We start from the raw sequence: 19932 nt of genomic DNA on the forward strand, positions 1-19932 counted from the left end.
GAAGACACCAAGCACATTTAAACACAAAATAGTCTTTTATTTGTCCACGAAGGCTACACAGGATCACTTTCAGGTTTTCTTTTTTTATGCCTTTTTCTTTTCTGTCTTTCCATTTTCCTAGAAGGTATCTACACCTGCGTGTATGTACAGCATGTCCTTACATACAGTCAGGAATACAGTGTTAGGGACACCGACGTGTTGAGAGAAAAAACAACTTCTCCTATCAGTTCTGAACTTGGGGAAAGTGACTCCCACGTGGTAAGGCCAGCGTCTCCAAGGGCAGCTTGGGGGAGTCCCGTAGCCCCAACTTCAGGTTCAGAAGTCTTCAAGAACTTCAGGTGGGCTTGGAAAGTGGGGTTCAGGTGATGAGTGACTTGAGGGCTGTGGCTTCTCCCTGGGCCACTCTGCCCTCACAGTCAGTCACATTACTGTAGGGACTGGAAGGTCACACCTTTGGCATTCCAGAGAGGGAGACACACTTCAGCCCCTAACCTCAGTACCCCTGATGCACACTGTCCCAGCTGTCCCTTAAGAACTCAGTGCTGTGTGGGGTGGCATGCAAGGCCAGGTAGGGATTGCAGTGGATGTTCTGTCACCTGAGCAATGAGTCTTTCAAAGGAGTTTGTCTGTTGTATGAAGCAGCCTTGGTTACAGAGGCTCTTCTGATCTGTCCCTCCACTAAGCCACCACCTGCTGTCTGACCTCACTGGGGATTTAAACCTTCATTGGCCCCTGCCAGGCACAGAGATTGGCTTTGACTTTGTCTCCTAGGACAACAAGCCCTGGAGCTTGGGCACCAGCTGGGGTTTACAAATGCCTCCTTCTCCTCCTTGCGTCAGAGCTATTGTCACCACCCTCACCACAAGTGCAAGATGGCAGGAACCAAACCACTCGGGAAAACCTTGCCCCTGTGAGATTGAGAAAGTAACCTCTCCAAGACCCCTGCTTTCATTGATAAACACATCCTTGCTCTGCCTGTAGGAGGTCCTACACGCTATCCGGGGCCACAGGTGGCCCCCTCCTGAAGTTCTAAAGGACTTCGACTGCTCTCAGCCTCTGGGTGGCTTCCTAGGGACTGTCCTGAGCCCGGGAGGCCTGGGGGCATGTGGCATGGGTCTGCTCCTCAGGCCCCTTCTCAGGCCCCTGCTATGAGACACACCTGGGGGCTGACACAGACAGCATTGCCCCTGCAGTCTCTTCCTGCTCTGCTTTCCAGCCATTGCTGTCCTGGGGTGCCTCGAGAGACATCTCAGCCTCTGAGGCACAAGGGTCATTAACACCCTCTTTAAGGTGAAGCAAGAGGGCCTAGGTGGCAGCTGAGGAAGGTAGCGGAGAAAGGCAGAACTTCTCTGAGACACACCCAGTCATGGGTGGAATCCTGTATCTACTGGACCATGAAACTGGCCAGAGGCCTGGTCCCTCCAAGGAATGGATGTATTTGGGGTGGCTTGTGCTAAAAAGGTAGGTACCATCAGGGATGGGACTCACTCCCTGGGCACCATTCAAGCAGGCACAGGGCCCCTAGCTTCAGCTTTAGGCCCACTCTGACTGTGTGTCTGAGATTGCTGGACTCAGTAGGAGACCATGAGCAGAGGCACTGCCCAGCCTAGCTGGAAAGTAACTCCTAGGGACCAGTGCTTGTGACCCCAGCTGCTCCAGGACCTGGGGCTGCTTTTCTCTGATCTCAGGTCTGTCTTCTGGCCCAGCCATTGGGCCTCCTGGTTGCAACAGGGCCCAGGGGAGACCGAGCATTCATTTCAAGAAAAGGAACACTCAGGAACTCTGTGCTCTTGATCTTTCAAATTCCACAATGGTGCTTAAGTGCGATGGTATTGGCGATGATGGATCCAAGGGCTAGGAAGATGGTAGGAGATGCTATTTTGGCCCTCCAGGAAGACATCCCCAAGGTCTTGCCTGATGTCAGGTAGCTGGCATGGGAGTAGCTGACAATCTCACCGGCAGGAAAGTCTTGCCCCGAGTGAGGGCCCCTTCTAGCGTAACAACATCCTGAGTGGCCTAAGTCTATTTCCGGTTAAAAAAATAAACCAACATGTGTGCTTTAGGCCCAGTTCTTTTCCATCCCATTCAAGGGCAATTCTGACTAGATGGAGGTCCCTGTGACCCTGGGGAGAGCCACCTCTGACTCTAGAGGTGCTGTACCCCTAGACACACAGCTCCATCAGCATGACTTTTTTTTTTCTTTAATTTTTTGGAAACTGGAAGAGCACTTAGAAAACCATATCCTCTCATCCCAGTGGGCCGTGAGGAAAAGCCTGTCTCCCAGAAGCCTCAGCCTCCATGCGCCTGGTTGAGCTGCCCCACGCTGTTTCCCCATCACACCGAGAGACCTGCTGTGGCCTCAGTGACCTGTGTCCCTTTCTGAAGACTCTGTAGGTAAGGCTATAAAGGTGCCATGAGCGTGTCGGTTCAGCAAGGTCTCCTCAGGGGACAGCTCGGACTCAGAGCTCATTTCCACACTCAGTGTAAAGGAGACCCAGAAAAGTCCCATTTTCTAAGAAGTCCAGCTCAAAGGGGGGCTTGTGGCATCACTCCTGTTTCCCCACAGTCTCCTGGGAGTGTTACAATGGGGGTGACCAGGCCGGGGGCCCCAGCTCTCACTGCCTTGGTCTCTTTCCTGCTGCCACTCCAGTTCCAGGCCCCCAAAGCATGGGCTTAGGCCAGTTCCCAGGGACCTCAGGGGGAACTGGAGGTGCCAGCCAGGCCACACCCAAAGAGCTCTTCCCTCTTTTCTCCTTAATATTTCTTTAAAAAACAAATAAACAAAACAAAACCAGAAAACAAAAACAACCCTGGTTGGGCTTCTCTAGAGAGGAAGCTGCTGTAAGAAGAACTTCACAGAAGGAAATTTCCTGAAAGCAGATCCTGCTGCCCCCAGCTCTGTGCCGAGCCCACGGAGAGGGGGCAGAGGGGCCCTCAGGAGCTGGTTAGAAGGATGCTGCGCACACACGCCTTCCCCTCTTTGGCTGACTTTCTCGAAAGAAGCATCTGTCCACAGTCAAAGGCACCAGGCGCCTCTCCCACACTCACTAGTGTTCCTCAGTGGAGATCACCAAGCACAGGAGAGGAATCCCAGTCGGGGCCAAGGGCATCACCTGGGCAGGCAGGCCACTGCCAGGGCCACCACATGCCCCCTTCCCGAGCATGGTGCCCATACCCAGGGCTGGCTGTGCAGTGCTGGTTCTTACCCGGGACTTTGGGAGAGAGGAAGAGAGAAACGGGACACCGTGGGGCTTGGGGGAGAGGGGTCAGAGGGATCACAGACACCCCAGAGGCCCCTGCCTCTTGGGGAAGGAGCTCTGAGCCTCAGGATGTGATGTCACCAGACTAGGGGAAAGGATTTGGGACAGAAGTTCTCTATCCCCGCACAGGGCATGGGGGTGGCACTGACAACGACACAGGATCTGCAAGAGGAGCTGGGGGGCCAGAGGGCATCAAGTAGAAAGCTTTGGCCGGAGTCTGGGACAGTCTGAGAAAGAGGCCGAGATGAAGTCCCCCAAGGGCCTCTGCAGACAGGGGACATGGCAGAGACGCTACCACTTGGCTGAGGGAGCCTGGCCAAGACCTGCGGTCCGACACACCCTCTACCTAGGTCGCTTCCTCCCTGCACCCCTCACTACCTGGCATCATCAATCTGTCCCCCAAGAAAGGGTTGCACACCAGATGAGTCAGTACAGACATGTGGGCCTCACATCACACTGGGGGACCTGGGGACAGACAAGGGCACACACTCCAGGAGCTTCGTCTCGGCAGGGAGGAAGGGACCCCAAACAGTAAGGGAAAGACCCTCAAGGGATGTAAAAAAGAGAGGGCTGGGGGGGGGGACAAAAGACAGAGTCATTGCCATCACACAATAGGGAAAAGAAAAAGTACCTCCTGTTCTCAGGAAGAAAAAAACTGCATGAAGGCCAAACCTGTGTTTTTCATTTCTTATAAAAAAGGAGGCTGCATTGAGTTCACAAGGCAGCCAGCCCAGCATCTCTTCTGTCTGTCTGTCTGTCCTCTGTGCTTGCTTAAGAAAGGCTCTGTATGTCTCTCTCTGTCCTTTGAAGTACAGCAGCAGGACTGTGGCCATGCACAGGGCAGGGCGGCTGTCTTTGGCAAGAGGTCCAGGCCGGGCCTCGCTGTCACCTGCGGCCCATCTCGCTCTGTCTCATGAAGTGGATGTTGTTGGCGCTGTCCGCCAGCTCGGGGTACTGCTCCACTGAGACCACGAAGAAGCCGTCGTAGCCCTGCACCCGCCCGGTGCTCAGCGCCTGCTGCCTCTCCCCCTCGGTCCAGGCCCGCAGGCCCTCCTCCCCATCCCGCAGTCTCTGCTGCTCCCGGGCCCAGGCCTGGCGCACCGCCCGCTGCCGCGCCAGCTCCAGCACCCGCGCCTTCTCCTCGTCCGCTGTGGTTCCGTAGCGCGTGTGCAGGAGCAGCGCCCCAAACTGCAGCTGCACATCCGTGTACCGTCTAGTCCTGCCACCCAGCAGCGTGTTGGTCTGCGACACAGTGACGTTGACCCCACTCTCCAGCGTCCGCCGGCCCCCGCTCAGGCCCAAGATGGCCAGGTCACCCTCCGAGGGCCCCGGCTTCACAAAATAGTGGGTGTCCATCCCGTCGATGGTGAAGTGCAGGTGCTCCAGGTAGTGGGCGCTGTTGAGGATGGCAGCTACCCGCCGACCATCCTCGTTGGCCACGCTGATGATGTCTGTGGTCACCCGGCCATCCTTCAGGGCAAACTTGACCCCCTTGCCGAAGATGGAGCCGCTGGACGCAAACCTGCCCGTGGCAGGCGCCTGCCAACAGCTGGGGGTCGTGGTGCCACGCAGCTGGTCGAAGCGCTCCAGCGTGACGAAGGCCTTGAGCTGCTTCTGCACTTCACACTGCACCCCGAGGATGGACTGGAGAAGGGGGGGAGAGTGAGACAAAGACAGGACCCTCCCAGCCCTGCTTCCTCCTCTCCCCCTCTACCACCCTTCCTTCCACAAACTGCTCCACTTAGAGTCACGGGCTTATGGGGGTGACACAACACCCTGATTCAGATATCACTCCTGCCCATGCAGAACTCATGGCTTAGTGGGTAAGCACAGCCTGGACAGCAAAGAGCCACAGCCAAAGGTGACCACCATTCTCAGGCAGAAGTCACCTGGTATATTATTTTATCTTATTTTATTTACTGGCTAGAGACTGAGAGAAATTGAGAAAGCGGGGGAGATAGGGAGAGAGACACACCTGCAGCACTGCTTCGACACTTGTGAAGCTTCCTTCCCTGCAGGTGGGAACCAGGGTTTGAACATGGGTCCTTGTGCACGGTTAAGGTATGCACTCAAAAGGGTTTGCCTCCATCTGACCTGGTAATTTTTTAATGCTGGACTGGAGCTGAGGGCACAAATGACCCCACTGCCAAGTGGCTATCTCAGATGCTTTCATTATTTATTTCCGAGATTTCAGAGAGGATAAGGGAAGACGGGTGTGGGGAGGCCCAGCACTGTTCTACCATGGAGGAAGCTTCCCCCAGTGCCATGATGATGCTCCCATGTAGTGCTGGGGTCAGAACTAGGGCCTCCTTCCTGGATTGCAAGGCCTCAGTTCTACCAGGTCAGCTGTCCCTGCGCCTGAGAGCTTCATGATGGACATGCATGTTGTCATCTGATCTGCACCACAACAATGGTGGACCATGTGAGGAGAGATGAGGCCCACGGCTCTACAACTAGTGTGGATTCAAGTCAGCATCTGAGCCTGGGCCTGTGTGAGTCGAGAGGCTGGGTCTTGGGGGCTGCTGGAGCTGGGAGGTGCGAATGAAGCTGAGAACCTCTCACCCGGAGGTGGAGCGGGGGAGGCCGTGGGGGCTGCGGTTCCAGGGCAGCCCAGGCTGAGGTAAAGGAGTCAGCGGGGATGGCAGGGCCGGGCCAGACTGTGCTCCCAGCAGCAGGCGGGGTAGATCAACTGGGTACTTAGATGGGCTCTCATTCTGCTTCACTGCTCTTATTCATGTTTGTCACTCATTTGCAAGGAAGGCCTCTCCTCCTCACAGAGCTCCTTTTGGGGTCCCACTCTTGGTGGCTCCCTTGGGGGGACCAGTCACTGAGCTGGGTACCCTTGGCACAACTGTCCCCCCTAGGGCTTGGGGAGCCAGGGAGCCCCATTCCAGCAGGTTCTGGGGCCTTATTGGTGACTAGGGGAGAGGCCTGTACAGGTCCATCAGCTCCTCACAGAAATTAAGTCCTCTCTCTAATGAATAGAGCCTTGTCTGTGAACAATTACTTCCTGGAGCTGCACATACAATGGATTGTTCAGCACCAAATCTCTGATTGCAAGGGGGGGGGGTGGGCAGGAATCCATAATTCATTGACAGGCTAGGCTGGAAGGGACTGGGGCTCTGCAGGAGGGGAGGGGATGCTAGACTCAGTCCCCCAAGAATAGCCACTGAGGGGGGGTGCTTCAGAGAGTGGGGGGAAGGACTGGGGAGGTGGTAAAGAGAGTGTCCCTCCACCAAGCTGTTACCTGCAACATCCCTCTACCTATTCAACATACTTCCCACACCTCAGCCTCAACTTTGTGGGGGCCAGCTAAGGGCCTGTGCTCCCCCTCTGTCGAGGGCTCTTGGTCTACTGCAGGAGCAGAGAGAAACTGGATTGATAATCACGTGGGAGGGCACACTTTGATAGAGGGGAAAATGTGGGGTGGGCAGAGCTTAGTTGCAGAGCTGCAGCTGAGAATACAGCTGAGGGAGGGAGTGAGAAGTTGAGACATGTGTGTTTCCTTCCTTCCCCTCTTCCTTCTTCCCTCCCTTTCTCCTTCCTTTATTCCTTCCTTCCTTTCTTAGGTAGAAAGAGAAAAGGGGAACAGGGAAATAGATAGGGAGAGAGAGATACCTGCAGCCCTGCTACACCACTAAGAAGCTTCCTTCCTACAGATGGGGACTGGGGGCTTGAACTCAGTTCTTTGTGCACTATAATGTGTGAATTCAACGGGATGCGCCATGACCTGGCCTCAGATATGGATGTTTCTGACCACCAGCTGCCTGGCCACCCTGCTTTCCTCTTTGGGCCACTGTCACCCTAGGCAAGGTCACCCTTGAAGGCCCTTTTGAAATAATGATTGATGACTTTCTTCCAGGAGGACATCTGAGGTGCACTGGTACTGAAGGCTGGCAGATCTGAGGGTCTAGAACACCCCACACCCCAAATCCAGCCCTCGGCTTTCCTACCCTCCCCCTCACCTGAAGGAATGGCTGACATTTTCTGGAGGCAGATTTGAGTCAACATGCCCCACCATTGTCTGCGTCTGCAGGTCTGAGCAGCTGTATTCAGCTCCTCCCCACCCCCCTCAGAAGTTAGTGCAATTGGGTTTGTCTCTCTGTGGCCTGGGTGGCAGGCCCTCACTCTGCTGTACTGCAGAGGCCTTGTAGTCTCGCTCACCAGTCTCAGCTTCCCTGACAACCTGGGAGCCCACTCCCGGGTGCCCCAGGCAGCTGAAGAAAGCATCAGGGGGAGTGTGCTTACCTTGCTGTTGTCCCACTCCTGGGTCTTCATCTGTGTGTGTTGTAGCTCATAGGAGGGCTCCATGGCCTCCATGTCAGGCTTGGGGTAGCCCGGAATCACGTTGTGCAGCTGGAACCCAAAGGTGAGCAGCCAGCTGTTGACATCTGGTGGAGAGAGAAGCAGAAACATCCCATGGGGGGAAGTGAGCTTCCCTGTGACATGTTCCAAGGAAGCAGCTGAGAGCCAGGCCACATCACCAAGGGGAGAAACAAGAGTACAGGGGATCTGGCAACTGGACTCAAGGACATTCATGCTCCAAGTCTTTGATTGTCAGAGAATTGCAAATAAAAACAACAGTGAGATATCACCTCACTCCTGTGAGAATGTCATACATCAGAAATGATAGCAGTAGCAAAATGCTGAAGAGGTTGTAGGGACAAAAGAACCCTCCTGCACTGCTGGTGGGAATGTAAATTGATCCAACCCCTGTGTAGAGCAGTCTGGAAAATTCTCAGAAGACTAGAAATGGACCTACCCTATGACCCTGAAATTCCTTTCCTGGGGATATATCCTAAGGAACCAAACACACCCATCCAAAAAGATCTGTGCATACCTATGTTAATAGCAGCACAATTTGTAATAGCCAATACCTAGAAGCAACTCATGTATCCAAGAACAGATGAGTAGTTGAGTAAGTTGTAGTGTATATACACAATGGAATACTATGCAGCTATTAAAAGTGGTGAATTCATCTTCTTTACCCTATCTTGGATGGAGCTTAAAGATACGTTAAGTGAGATAAATCAGAAACAAAAGGATGAATATGGGATGATCTCACTCTCAGGCAGAAGTTGAAACACAAGATCAGAAGAGAAAACACTAAGCAGAACTTGGACTGAAGTTGATGTATTGCACCAAAGTCAAAGACGCTAGGGTGGTGGAGAGGGTTCAGGTCCTGTAACATGATGGCAGAGGAGGTTGTGGGGTAGTGGGGGTTGTACTGTTATATGGAAATGCTATGCATGTACAAACTATTGTATTTTACTGTCAACTGTAAACCATTAATCCCCCAGTAAAGAAACTAAGAAACAAACAAACAAAAAACAAAGCAAAACAAAGAAAAGGACATTCAAACCTTCATGCCCCTGGGACATGTCCCCCACCCCATCTGCATTTCACTGAAAGGAACTTAGATCTTCCCTTCTGTCACTTCAACCACCAGGACCTTTAGCCTCATATCAAGGGTCAGCTGTTGGGTAAAGACTGTGCACAGTCATCATGAGACTGAATGAAAGAGAGAGGGAGAGGGAGAGGGAGATATGGAGGCAGGAAAAGAGAGATCAAAGCAGCACTCTGGAATTCTGAAATTTTACCATCAGGTCACTATTCCTTTTTTTCACTATGGGAGAGGCAGAGGAGAGAGGAGAGACACCACAGAACTGCCCCACCATCTATGCAGCTGTTCTCGTGCAGTGCCAGCGCCTTGTGCACAGTAAGGTATACCCTCTGCTATGTGAACTATCCCAGTTCCAAGGGAAACTATTTTAATGAATGAATTTTCAAAAAAAATGTTCACTTGAGTTATTTCTTTCCCTTCCTCCCTTCCCTCCCTTCCTTCCTTCCTTCCTTCCTTCCTTCCCTCCTTCCCTCCCTCTCTTCCTTCCTTCCTTCCTTCCTTCCTTCCTTCCTTCCTTCCCTCCTTCCCTCCCTCCTTCCTTTCCTTCCTTCCTTCCTTTCTCCTTCCTTCTTTTCTATGTTGCCTCCAGAGTTATAGCTAGGGCTCGGTGGCAGCACTACAAATCCACTGCTCCTGGTGGCCATTTTTTCCCTATTTTTATTGGATAGGACAAAGAGAAATTGAGAGGAAGAGAGAAATATAGATATCTGCAGACCTGTTTCTCCACTTGTGAAGAGAGCCCCCTGCAGGTGGGGAAATGGGAGCTTGAACCAGGATCCTTGCGCGAGTTCTTGCACTTCATACTATGTGCACTGATAAGCTGGTGCACTACCTCCTGGCCCCACGAGTTATTTCTTATCTGTAAGAAATCTAGATATATTTATATATACTGGACTGTCAGAAAAGTCATGACACATTTTTTTGCATAGAAAAACAAAAAAAAATATGTCATGACTTTTCCAACAACCCAGTATCTCAACAAATAGGGACTATGCCTTCCGTATGGGGGAATCAAGGACAGTGGTGTGGTGCTGTGGTGTTTCTCCTCTTTCTCTCAAAGAACATTTTTAAAAAGTCCTGTTGGTAGAACATACTTGTCACCATGCTTGAGGACCTAGGTTTCAAGCCCCCAGTCTCCACTTTCAGGGTGAAGCTGTAGGCATATCTAGTTCTGTCTCTCTTCCTCTCTCCCACCCTCTGTCAAAAAAGAAAGAAAAAGAGGAAAAATGGCTTCAGGGACCAGTGGAGCTGCCTTACAGGCATTTACCCCTAGAGATAACACCAGTGACAGAAAGACAGCACGTGAGTGCATACTTCAGTGGCTCTAGCACAGTGTAGATATTCAGGAGTTCTGGAGATAGCCCAGCCAGTAGAGCACACACTTTACCATGTGCGGGGACCTGGCCTCAAGCCCCCAGCCACCACAGGGAAATGCCTACAAGGGAAATCTTCATGGTGCAGCAGTGCTGTGGCATCTTTCCTGTTCTCTATCGTCCCTTTTCTCCTTGTCACTATCCAGAAAAAAAAAGGGGGAGAGGGGAGGTGTCTGCTGGAATAGTTCAAGAGATATGCCACAGTGTAAAACAAAAATCAAAACAGAAAGCCAAACAAACAGCAAGAAAACATTTACAGATCCTGAGAAACCAAAAAATATATTGTGCTGCTGGCTTTACTGCAGTGGCCCACAGTGGAACCCTGGCCCTCCCCAAGGTGAGCCCAAGTGCCCCAGAATATCCAGTTTAAGCCCCAGCTCAGGGCAGGCTCTGATTCCCCCAGCTTTCATCCTCACATCCTTGGGTCATTTGCCACACAAAGCATTGAGCCAGCTATTCTCCAAAATCTTGGCGAATAGAATATTTCTTTAGGGAATTAAAACAAAGCAGGGAAAAACAAAACAAAGAGAACACCTAAGAAAGCCATTCTCCTCGAGGCTGAGGACTGGCATCCGAATCGGTAGTTGTAGAGGAAAGCATGCATGTGTGAGCAATACTGCAGATTCCCAAGAAATTGGGTGGGGTAGAGCTGGGAAAGTGTCAGCCTTAAAGATTGTCAATATTCAGTGGGAAATGTGCCCGTGATGCCCTTAGGACAAACTTGGGGCCTGTATTTATCCAATTGGTTCTCTTTGTTGGAGATTTGGGCCTCTTCCCTTTCATTCTTGTGATATCTGACATGGACCTTACCCTCAAGTCAAACAGAAATTTCTTCTACCCACGGAAGATTTCTGTCAAGGCATGCATCACCCCAAACTTCAGTGCCTCACACTTTTGGGTTTCTCTCTCTCTCTCTCTTGCCACTAGGGTTTATAATGGGGTTTCATGCCTGAATGAGTCCATCACTCCTCACAATACAGGTCAGAAACTTTCTTTGATGTGATGGGGGGTAGGAGCTGGGCTTGAATCTGGGTTGCTCATATATCCAAGCGAACTATTTCATCAGCCCAAGGATTGAGTTTTCTTATTAGTCTTCCATTACTGACTTAGTAGTTATGCTTCCATTTTATTTTTAAGTGGTTGCTCTGTGGTTTACAATATGCATAAGTTAAAACATAGAAGTCAAGGGAATTCAGGAAAGTGGAATGATCTTGTGACACCCCCCCCCTCTCTCTAAAACCTAAATAAACCTTTAAAAAGAAAAAAAAAAGTGGTCCAAGAAGTAGCAGATGGCTTGCAAGCATGAAGCTGAGTTGGTTCCTGGCACTGCATGTGCCAGAGTGATGTTCTCTCTCTCCCTGTCTCCTAAGTATATCAATAAATTAATCTTTTCAAACAAAGTGGGAAAAAGAGAAATGGTGAAGCCTTCACCCAGTTCTGCTTCCAAATTCTGAATTCTTTATTCTTTCACCCACAAACAGGACACATTAATCTCCCCTAAACTTAGTGAGGATTCTGAGTCACTCTGATCTCAGTGTCAGAAACTTCCACAGTGAGATCTCAGGGAACCACCCAGTGTGCTGTGAGTGCTTCACGGTCAGATCATCTCGGGAAGTAGCAAGTGGACACAGTAAACAGTTACCTTCACTACAAGTCTTCCCAGAGCCTCGCCTAAGCTGGAGTCTAAGCTCTGCCAGACGGGAGGGCTAGAGCCAGCCACTCCAGAACATTCTCTGAGCTGTGCTTCCCTAAGTACACTCTGGGAAATGCTGCTGAGAGAGAGAGAGAGAGAGAGAGAGAGAGATAAAACCAGTGTTTCCCACTGCTCCCAGCCCTGCTTTCTGCTGGGCAACGGCCAGAGAGCAGCATGACCCTGGGTGCTACCCTAAGTGCCACCCTGGGTGCCATTCTAGGAACTGCCCTGAGTGCCATTCTGGGAGCCACCTTACCTGTCATAAAGCACTTGATGTCCTGCTGGTTGCTGATGGGGTTGTTGTTGTTGAACATGTAGAGGTTGAAGGGCATGATGTTGTTGCTGCTTAGGCGCTTCCACAGCTCGTGGTCAGGGCTGGTCCAGCGCCCGGCCAGCACGTCATAGTCACGCCGGCCCATGTGCACGAGTTTGGTGAGGGGGTCATACAGGCCACCGTGGTAGCCGATGACCACCTGGAAGTGGGGGTTGGTGTCCAGGTAGCTCTCCCCGTAGGCCGTGTAGAGCACCTGCTTGATCATCAGGCCGGTGCCGCTGAAGACGGCCAGCGGTGTGCCCACGTTGTCACAGGCGATGTAGAACTCGTCACCGCTGCTCAGCTCCATGGCGAAGAGGTGGCCCTGCAGGTCGTAGTAGAGGGAGGTGATCTCGGAGCTGGAGTGGTTGTAGAGGTGGGTGACCTTGGTGGGGCGGCTCAGGTCGGCGTAGAAGAACTGCAGGTGGTGGCCCTGGCTGCTGCGGCTGGACACACGCCGGCCCAGCCCGTCGTAGCGGTAGCGCACACTCCAGCCGCCGGCCTTGCTGTAGGCCCGGCTGAGCAGCCCGGCCGAGTTGTACTCGAAGACGTCGGCGCCCCGCTGGCGCAGGAAGCCGTCCTCATCCACACGGTACTGCACGTCCCCCAGCCGCGTGATGCGGTCCCGCAGGTCGTAGCGCAGCGGTGTGAGGCGAGCACTGTTGCCGGGGCTGAGCAGGTGCAGGTTGCCATTGAGGTCGTAGCTGTAGCGCCACAGCGGCTTGTCATTGAGGGAGACACTCTGCAGCTGCCCATCGGCGTCATACTCGTAGGCATAGCGGGTGGTGTTGGCGTAGGGCCCCACCTTCAGCTCCTTCTTCACCACGCGCCCCATGTTGTCATACTGCACCGTCATCCAGTACATGAGTGAGCGGAAGATCTCGTACTGCACTTCCTTCATGCGCCCATAGGCATCGAAGTGCTTGGTGTGCGTCATCACGGCTGTGGTGATGATCTGGTTGATGTCATAGTGGATGACCCCGAACTTGCCGAACTGCTCCGTCTTGCCCGACACGTCGTCGTAGCGGTACAGGTCGATGGGCAGTGGCGTCTCGTTGATGACAGCCTGCATGCTGGTCACCCGGAAGCTGTTGTCATAGTTGTAGTCGAAGCGGGCATTGACCAGGCCCTCCTCAGTGAAACGGAAGATCTGCCGGTCGATCAGGGGCCCGATCTGCCGGTAGCGGATGGCGCAGGTGAAGGCCTCGCTCTGCAGGTTGATGGTCTTGAGCATGCCCGCCGCCTCGTCATAGCTGAAGCTCACCCGCGTGGTATCGTATAGCACCTCGGCCAGCTTCCCCAGCCTGCCGTACCTGTAAAGCACCCTGCGGCCCGTGCCCAGGTAGGCTGTGTGCAGCAGCTGCCCGGCCTCTGAGAAGTCCTGGATGACTGAGGCATTGCCCTCAGGTGGCTGGTAGATGTTGCGGTAGTAGCCCACCGAGCGCACTGTCTCCAGCGTCTGCCGCGCCACGTTGGGCATGGTCACCGATGACAGGCGGTCGTTCTTGTCGAACTCGAAGATGTACTGCCTCTGGCTGTGCAGGAGCAGCACCATGGACTGCAGGGAGAGGGAGGCCCCAGGTGAGGTGAAGTAGGTGAGCCAGGAGATGTGGCCCAGGCCAGAGGCCCCAAAATGCCTCCCCTGCTCTTGCAGATGGGTATAGGCCCAGGGCTGGACAGTGCTTTCTCTCGCCCCCTGCACCTCCCTAGGCTGAGCAGCCTCTTCAGCTGACCCCATCTGTCTGGGCAAAAGAATGGTGCCCAGGAGGGGGTGCAGTGCATATAGTGTTGGACTCTCAAGCGTGAGGTCCTGAGTTCTATCCATGGCAACATCTGTGCCACAGAGATGCCCTGTTTCTTCCTCTCTCTCTCTCTCTGTCTGTCTCTTACACAAATAAATAAAATATTTTTTAAAAAATGATGCCCAGAGAGGGAGAGTAAGCATGGCTGGGCACACTGGCCCAAGGCATTTTCTGCACTGCCTCTTCTGGCTTTCTTGCCCCAGACTCCACCTCAAATTGACACACAAACATCCCCTCTGCCCTACTCCAGGAAGAGCCATTTTCTGGTTTTCCTAAGCCCACAATGTGATGGTCTGACAGAACCTACTGCCCATCCGGCAGCCTCCTGATCTCCATAGGCCTGCAGCAGAAGAACCAGTCTGGAGTGAGGGACATGGCTTTAGCACAGCTGTTTATGTGGTGACAGGCCCTGTGTCCCCTGCAAAAGGTGTGTGATGGGGCTGGGGAGCCCTGGCCTCCCACTACGATCTCATGTGGTCCTAGAAAGTCCTTTCCTGCCTCAGTTTGCTAGGTGACAAGCAAGGTCAGTCTCAGCACCTGCACAGGACTTTGGGGGCTGAGGTGATAGCATGATGGTCATGCAAAGAGTCTCTCATGTCTGAGGTTTAAAGTCCCAGGTTCAGTCCTGAGTACTGCCATAAGCCAAGCTGAGCAGTGCTTTGGTGAAAACAAATAAGGGCTTAAGTGCTGGTGGCACAAAGCGCAAGGACAGGCATAAAGATCCTGGTTTGAGCCCCCGGCTCCTCACCTTCAGGGAGGTCGCTTCACAAGCAGTGAAGCAGGTCTGCAGGTGTCTATCTTTCTCTCCTCCTCTCTGTATTCCCCTCCTCTCTCCATTTCTCTCTGTCCTATTCAACAATGATGACATCAATAACAGCAATAATAACAACAATAAATCAACAAGGGCAAGAAAAAGGGAATAAATAAATTATTTTTTATAAAATAAATAAGGGCTGGATGGTGGCACTCCTGGTTGAGTGCACATGTTACCATGTTCAAGGCCCTAGGTTCAAGCCCTGAGGCCCCACCTGTAGGGAGGAAGCTTCTAGATGGTAAAACAGAGCTGCAGGTGTCTCTTTTCCACCCTCTTTCCCTATATCTCTCTTATTTTTTAATTAATTAATTAATTAACTTTTATTGCCACCAGGGATATCACTTGGGCTTGGTGCTGGCACTGTAAATCCACCACTCCTGGCAGCATTTTTCTCTTTTTTTCCTTTCTTTCTAATTTTTATTAGATATCACAGAGAAAACTGAGAGAGGATGGGGAGATAGAGAGAGGAAAAGAAAGATAAGACACCTACAGACCTGCTTCATGGCTTATGAAGCAAATCCCTTGCAGGTGGGGAGCGGGGTTTGAACCCAGGTCCTTCCACTTGGTAATATGTGAGCACCACCACCTGGCTCCTCTCCTTCCCTATCTCCCCATTCCCTCTCAATTTCTCTGTCTCTAGCTAAATAAATAAGTAAAACATTTAAGAAAAAGAAAACAAACAAGATGGGGCCCTGGAGCTGTCAGTCAGGGTCTGCACTGCCAGGCACAGGGCACAGAGTGGACCTTGAGGCATCCCTGGACCCAAGTTGCCGTTTCCCCCTGTTTGGAGTCAATGTCTGCCTTAAGGTCCTCTGGGTCCCCTCATCTTGGAGACTCTGACCTAATGTCCAGGACACAGAATTTCCTGTCCGAGCTGCAGCTTCTAGCCTCCCACGAACAGAGCTTGCAGCTGCACACCAGAGTGGGGAGTCCTGGGCCCAGGTCCTGCAAGCTGCCCGGGAAGTGCAGCTGGAGTAAGCCCTCTCCCAGCTGTCACTTAGGGGAACCCTCCCTTCACCTGCATCCCTGCCCTGACAGATACCCAGTACCCACAACCACACCTGCACCCGCCCCAAGCTGAACACCTCCTGCTGGGGCCAGACACCTGCCTTCTCCAGGTATGTGTAGCTCCATGTCTTCCCGTCCGCGAAGATGCGGGCGGTGAGGCGGCCCGACTGGTCATACTCCATCCTCTCGGACATGATGCCCCGCTGGATACCGGCGATGTGGCCACCCGAGGAGTAGGTGACGTTGACCCCGTTGAGCCGGCTGCTGGGGGACCAGAGGCTGGGCCGGCCCGCCAGGTCGTACAGGATGCGCAGAGTGAACTTGCGGTGGTCGTCATAGATCTTCTCCGTGCGTGTCACACGGTCAAAATCCAGGGAGAGGAGGTTCCGATTGTGCACCTGCAGGGGGTAGGTGGGTGGAGGGGGAGGGAAAGGTGGTGACTATGGGCTCCCAGGGCGGGGAGGTCCCGCTAACCCCAGAGGGCTTGTGCTGAGCTGGCTCTGTGGCTGTCAGCTCTGTGCAGGTCCCCCACGTGTGTGTGTGTGGGGAGGGGGGGGGCTACACTGTACCAGTCGCAGAGGACGTTGGCACTCTTCTCCCCTGTGAGGCCTGCACATGACTTCACTGCTCCTGGGTGGGCATTTTCATTCAGGTGGAGATAGAAAAGCCACAACACTGGCGCTGCCACAACTGCTGTGACTCTTATGTGGTGCAGGAGCTTGAACCCGGGCTATGCACATAGTCATTCACACACCCTCTCTGGTGACCTAACTCTCCACTCACACCACCCCCTTATTTACAATTTCTTATATATTTGTTTCCTATGAACTATAGAGTTTCCTATGAGAGAAAGAGGGAAACCCCACAGCACCAGGGACTCAACCTAGAGTCCTGTGCTCTGCCTGCTTAGCTATGCCCCCAGCTGCTGCAGAGGGTTACTGTGGGGGCAAGGGGCATGACAGATGCTGAGCCAGTATAAGCTGTCTCCAAGGGGAGTCAAGCCCAGACTTCTCACAAGGACACGTCATAAAGGTAGGTCTACCTCCCTTTGCTTTCTTTGACTACAGGGAGGTCTTCTTCATGGTGGGGTGTATGTTTGAACCTGTGGTGGGTGGCTTCTCTGGATGTGGACCACCTGGGGACACAAGTCCTGGAGGAAGGCATTCTCCCCTCCCTCCTAGGTCCTGCTCCAGTCAGCTCACATCTGATTTTTCTCCCAGGGCCAGGAACAGAAGGCTTACATGGGAGCTAAAGCTCAGTTAGGACTTCCCATATTATTTTTATTTATTTTGTTTAGATAGAGAGACAGACAGACAGACAGATAGAGCTATAGAGAGACCTTCAATTTATATGTGTGTGGGGGGGTATCATGGGGGGGTGGAGGGGCTGGGCTTGAACTTGGGTCATTCACATGGTAAAATAGTGCATTACCCAAGTGAGTTATTTCACTGGCCCAGCAAATCCACTGTGGTGGTCCAGGCAGTGATCCAGTAGGCTGAGCCAAGGATTTGCAGGCATGAAGTCCAGTGGCTGATTCTCAGCCCCTTGGATGGCACAGTGCTGGTCTGATTATCTCTCTAGTGGCTAACTCTGAGATGCCAGAGCTGGGCTCTGTGTAGGGAACTGCCCTGTAGGCTCTGCTCACCACTGCAAGACTGTCAGATACTCAGACACAGTGCAAAAGTGGGTCTCCACTCACAGGCTTGAAGGATGGGGAGTCTGAGAGTGTCTGACTCTCCCACTGGTCACTGATGAAGCTGGACCACAGACTCAAGAGACAAGTGACAATAGTAGCCACAGGGAGCAAAATCATGTTCATGGCTCAGAGTGACAGAAGGCCCTCTGCGGCCCTGCATGGAGGAAAGGCCTAAAGTCCAGAAATAGAGGCCAGGAGTCTAGTCTCAACATCCCAGATCAACTTTTCCATGTGACATTAGCAAGTGCCTTGCCCACTCTGATTTCAGCACTGAACTCTGTGAAACAACAATGCTGTGATAGGGCTGAAGAATACTGGTGGGGCCAAGCCAATGATGGCAACAAAGGATCACAGGGCAGCAAAGGATCATGGTCGTTTCCAGAGGAGCTGGAGACACATGTCTTCCCAAATGCACTCGGAAGCCTGGCAGCCTGGGGTTTACAGTGCTGGGATCTGTTGCTTTGCTTCTAAATTCTGCTTATAAGACCTTCTGTTTTGATCATCACATTAAGTTTGTTTGTATTACTTACGATGTGGTCTATTTACATAATCACTGTTTTACCTGGGTCCCGCCCTGCCTGCAGGGTATTGGTTTAATCTCCACTGGTTCGCTTCTTCCTTCTCCCCACCCCCTATCCTACGTACTTCCTCTTCCTGACACTTCCGCCTCAGGATATATAAGGACAGGATTGTGATTAGAGATAGCTTAGACTGCGCTGCATTCCACATGAATAAAGACTGAACTACGTACCACTCTGCCATGAATCCCTGGTTGTCTCTCTCTTCCGCCTGCGAAGCTAGCCCGGCAGGGATCAGGCTGTCTCCCCAGGGTGATCACTCACAGTCATAAGAGCACAAACAGTGTGGCAGACAATTTCAGTGAAAAATCAGAGGCATCAGAGGCTGAGAGCGAGATGTGAGGTCACAACCACCGGTGACAACTGGGGGCCTTTTCAAGTATCTCCTGGAAGGCCCCTGTGGCTCCCTCCAAGGTAGTGCACCCCAGCAAGCCCCTCAGCCCCCAGGGGACTCTGTTGGAGGGGGAACATCATCTCTACAGCACAGTGAACACAATTGAATTAAGCAGCTCACTGGGGAATGGCCCGAGGCTTCCTGTGTTTGCAGTGGCGGCCATGAGATCATTCTACATTGCTCTTTATTAAACAAGCTCCCGGTGGTGTGAGAAATGAGCTCCATTAAGCGGAGGCACGCCCGGCTAACATTCTAATTCCACACGCCATCACTGTGGGAGGCCGTTTGTTGTGGGACTCGGGTGCCCATCCACTGTGCCATCAATCTTGGACTGAGAGATGCACTGATTAAACCTGGGAAGCTTTCTGCAGGCTCACACACGGGCAGAGAGAAAGCCCTGACAGCACAGATGGCTGCTGTATGTGGAGCGCCTGGCCCTGCTAGCACCAGGCTCAGTGCTTGGGGTATATCAGCCCAGGCAGTCAGGACTCAAACCCAGGCCAAATATTCTTCTTCTTCTTCTTCTTCTCCTTCTCCTTCTTCTTCTTTTTAAATTTATTTGTTTTTTACTGCCACTAGTGTTATCACCAGGGCTTGGCACCTGCACAGCTTCTAACACTACTCCTGACAGTCTCCCTTCACCCTTTCTTTCTTTTGCTCTTTCTTTTTTTCTTTCTTCCTCTCTTTCTTTCTTTTCAATAGAGGGTGAGAGATAGAGAAGGGGAGAGAGAGAGAGATAAGGAGAGACACCTACAGCACTGCTTCACCACTCCTGAGGCTTCCCTCCTAAATACAGGAAGGGGCATTGAATCCAAGTCATTACTCACGGTAATGTGTGTGCTCTACTGGGTGTGCCACCACCTGGCCACAGGTGGAACCTTCTGTTTAACTCATTGGCTATAAGGTGTGGGAGAAGCTCTTGGAGGATATGGCCAGGGGGATTCTGGAAGGTCCTCAGGAGGTGGTGGGCCACAGAAGGTGAGGCCCTCCTTGGAAAAGCAGAAGATGGCTGTTTCCAGGACTCTGAAGGCCTGGCTTTCTGGGGCCCAGCAGTGTGATGTTGGATAAGTCAGTTCCTACTTGCACCTTCTGTGGAATGAAACTAAGACAGAGGGAGTTGGGTGGTAGCTCAGCAGGTTAAGTGCATGTGGTGCAAAGTGCAAGGACCGGCATAAGGATCCTGGTTCGAGCTCCTAGCTCCCCACCTGCAGGGGAGTCGCTTCGCAGGTGGTGAAGCAGGTCTGCAGGTGTCTTTATCTCCCTCTCTGTCTTTCCATCCTCTCCCCATTTCTCTCTGTCCTATCTAATGACAACATCAATAACAACAACAATAATAACTACAACAACAATAAAAAGGGGCAACAAAAGGAAATATATATATATATATATATATATATATATATATATATATATATATATAAACTAAGACAGAGGGTACTGTCTTGGAGTCTGTTCCGTGGCCTAGTGATGTGAATCTGGGAATGTTCTTCCTCTTACTACCTTGTGGGGGAACCAGAGGCATGGACAAAGCCATCTTTTGCTGAAAGACAGGGGATCCCAGGAGGGCCTGTGGATGTGCTATGGTTTGTGTCAGAAA

The 19932-nt window shown here is 52.3% G+C and overlaps 1 protein-coding gene across 11 annotated transcripts in view; it reads right to left on the reverse strand.

Annotated features, from left to right (window-relative positions):
* Positions 1-1575: 1575 nt before the first annotated feature.
* Positions 1576-19932, reverse strand: part of TENM4 (teneurin transmembrane protein 4) — a 545270-nt gene continuing 526913 nt past the window's right edge. For all 11 annotated transcript variants that reach the window (XM_060176742.1, XM_060176743.1, XM_060176746.1 and 8 more), the window contains 4 exons: positions 15769-16065; positions 11987-13601; positions 7509-7651; positions 1576-4904 (listed from right to left, as the gene is read on the reverse strand). In XM_060176742.1, the coding sequence (XP_060032725.1) occupies positions 4146-4904; positions 7509-7651; positions 11987-13601; positions 15769-16065 (2814 nt within the window). In that variant the 3' untranslated portion in view covers positions 1576-4145. The remainder of the gene's footprint in view (positions 4905-7508; positions 7652-11986; positions 13602-15768; positions 16066-19932) is intronic.

Source organism: Erinaceus europaeus, chromosome 17 (genome assembly GCF_950295315.1).
Source record: "Erinaceus europaeus chromosome 17, mEriEur2.1, whole genome shotgun sequence".
NCBI lineage: Eukaryota > Metazoa > Chordata > Mammalia > Eulipotyphla > Erinaceidae > Erinaceus > Erinaceus europaeus.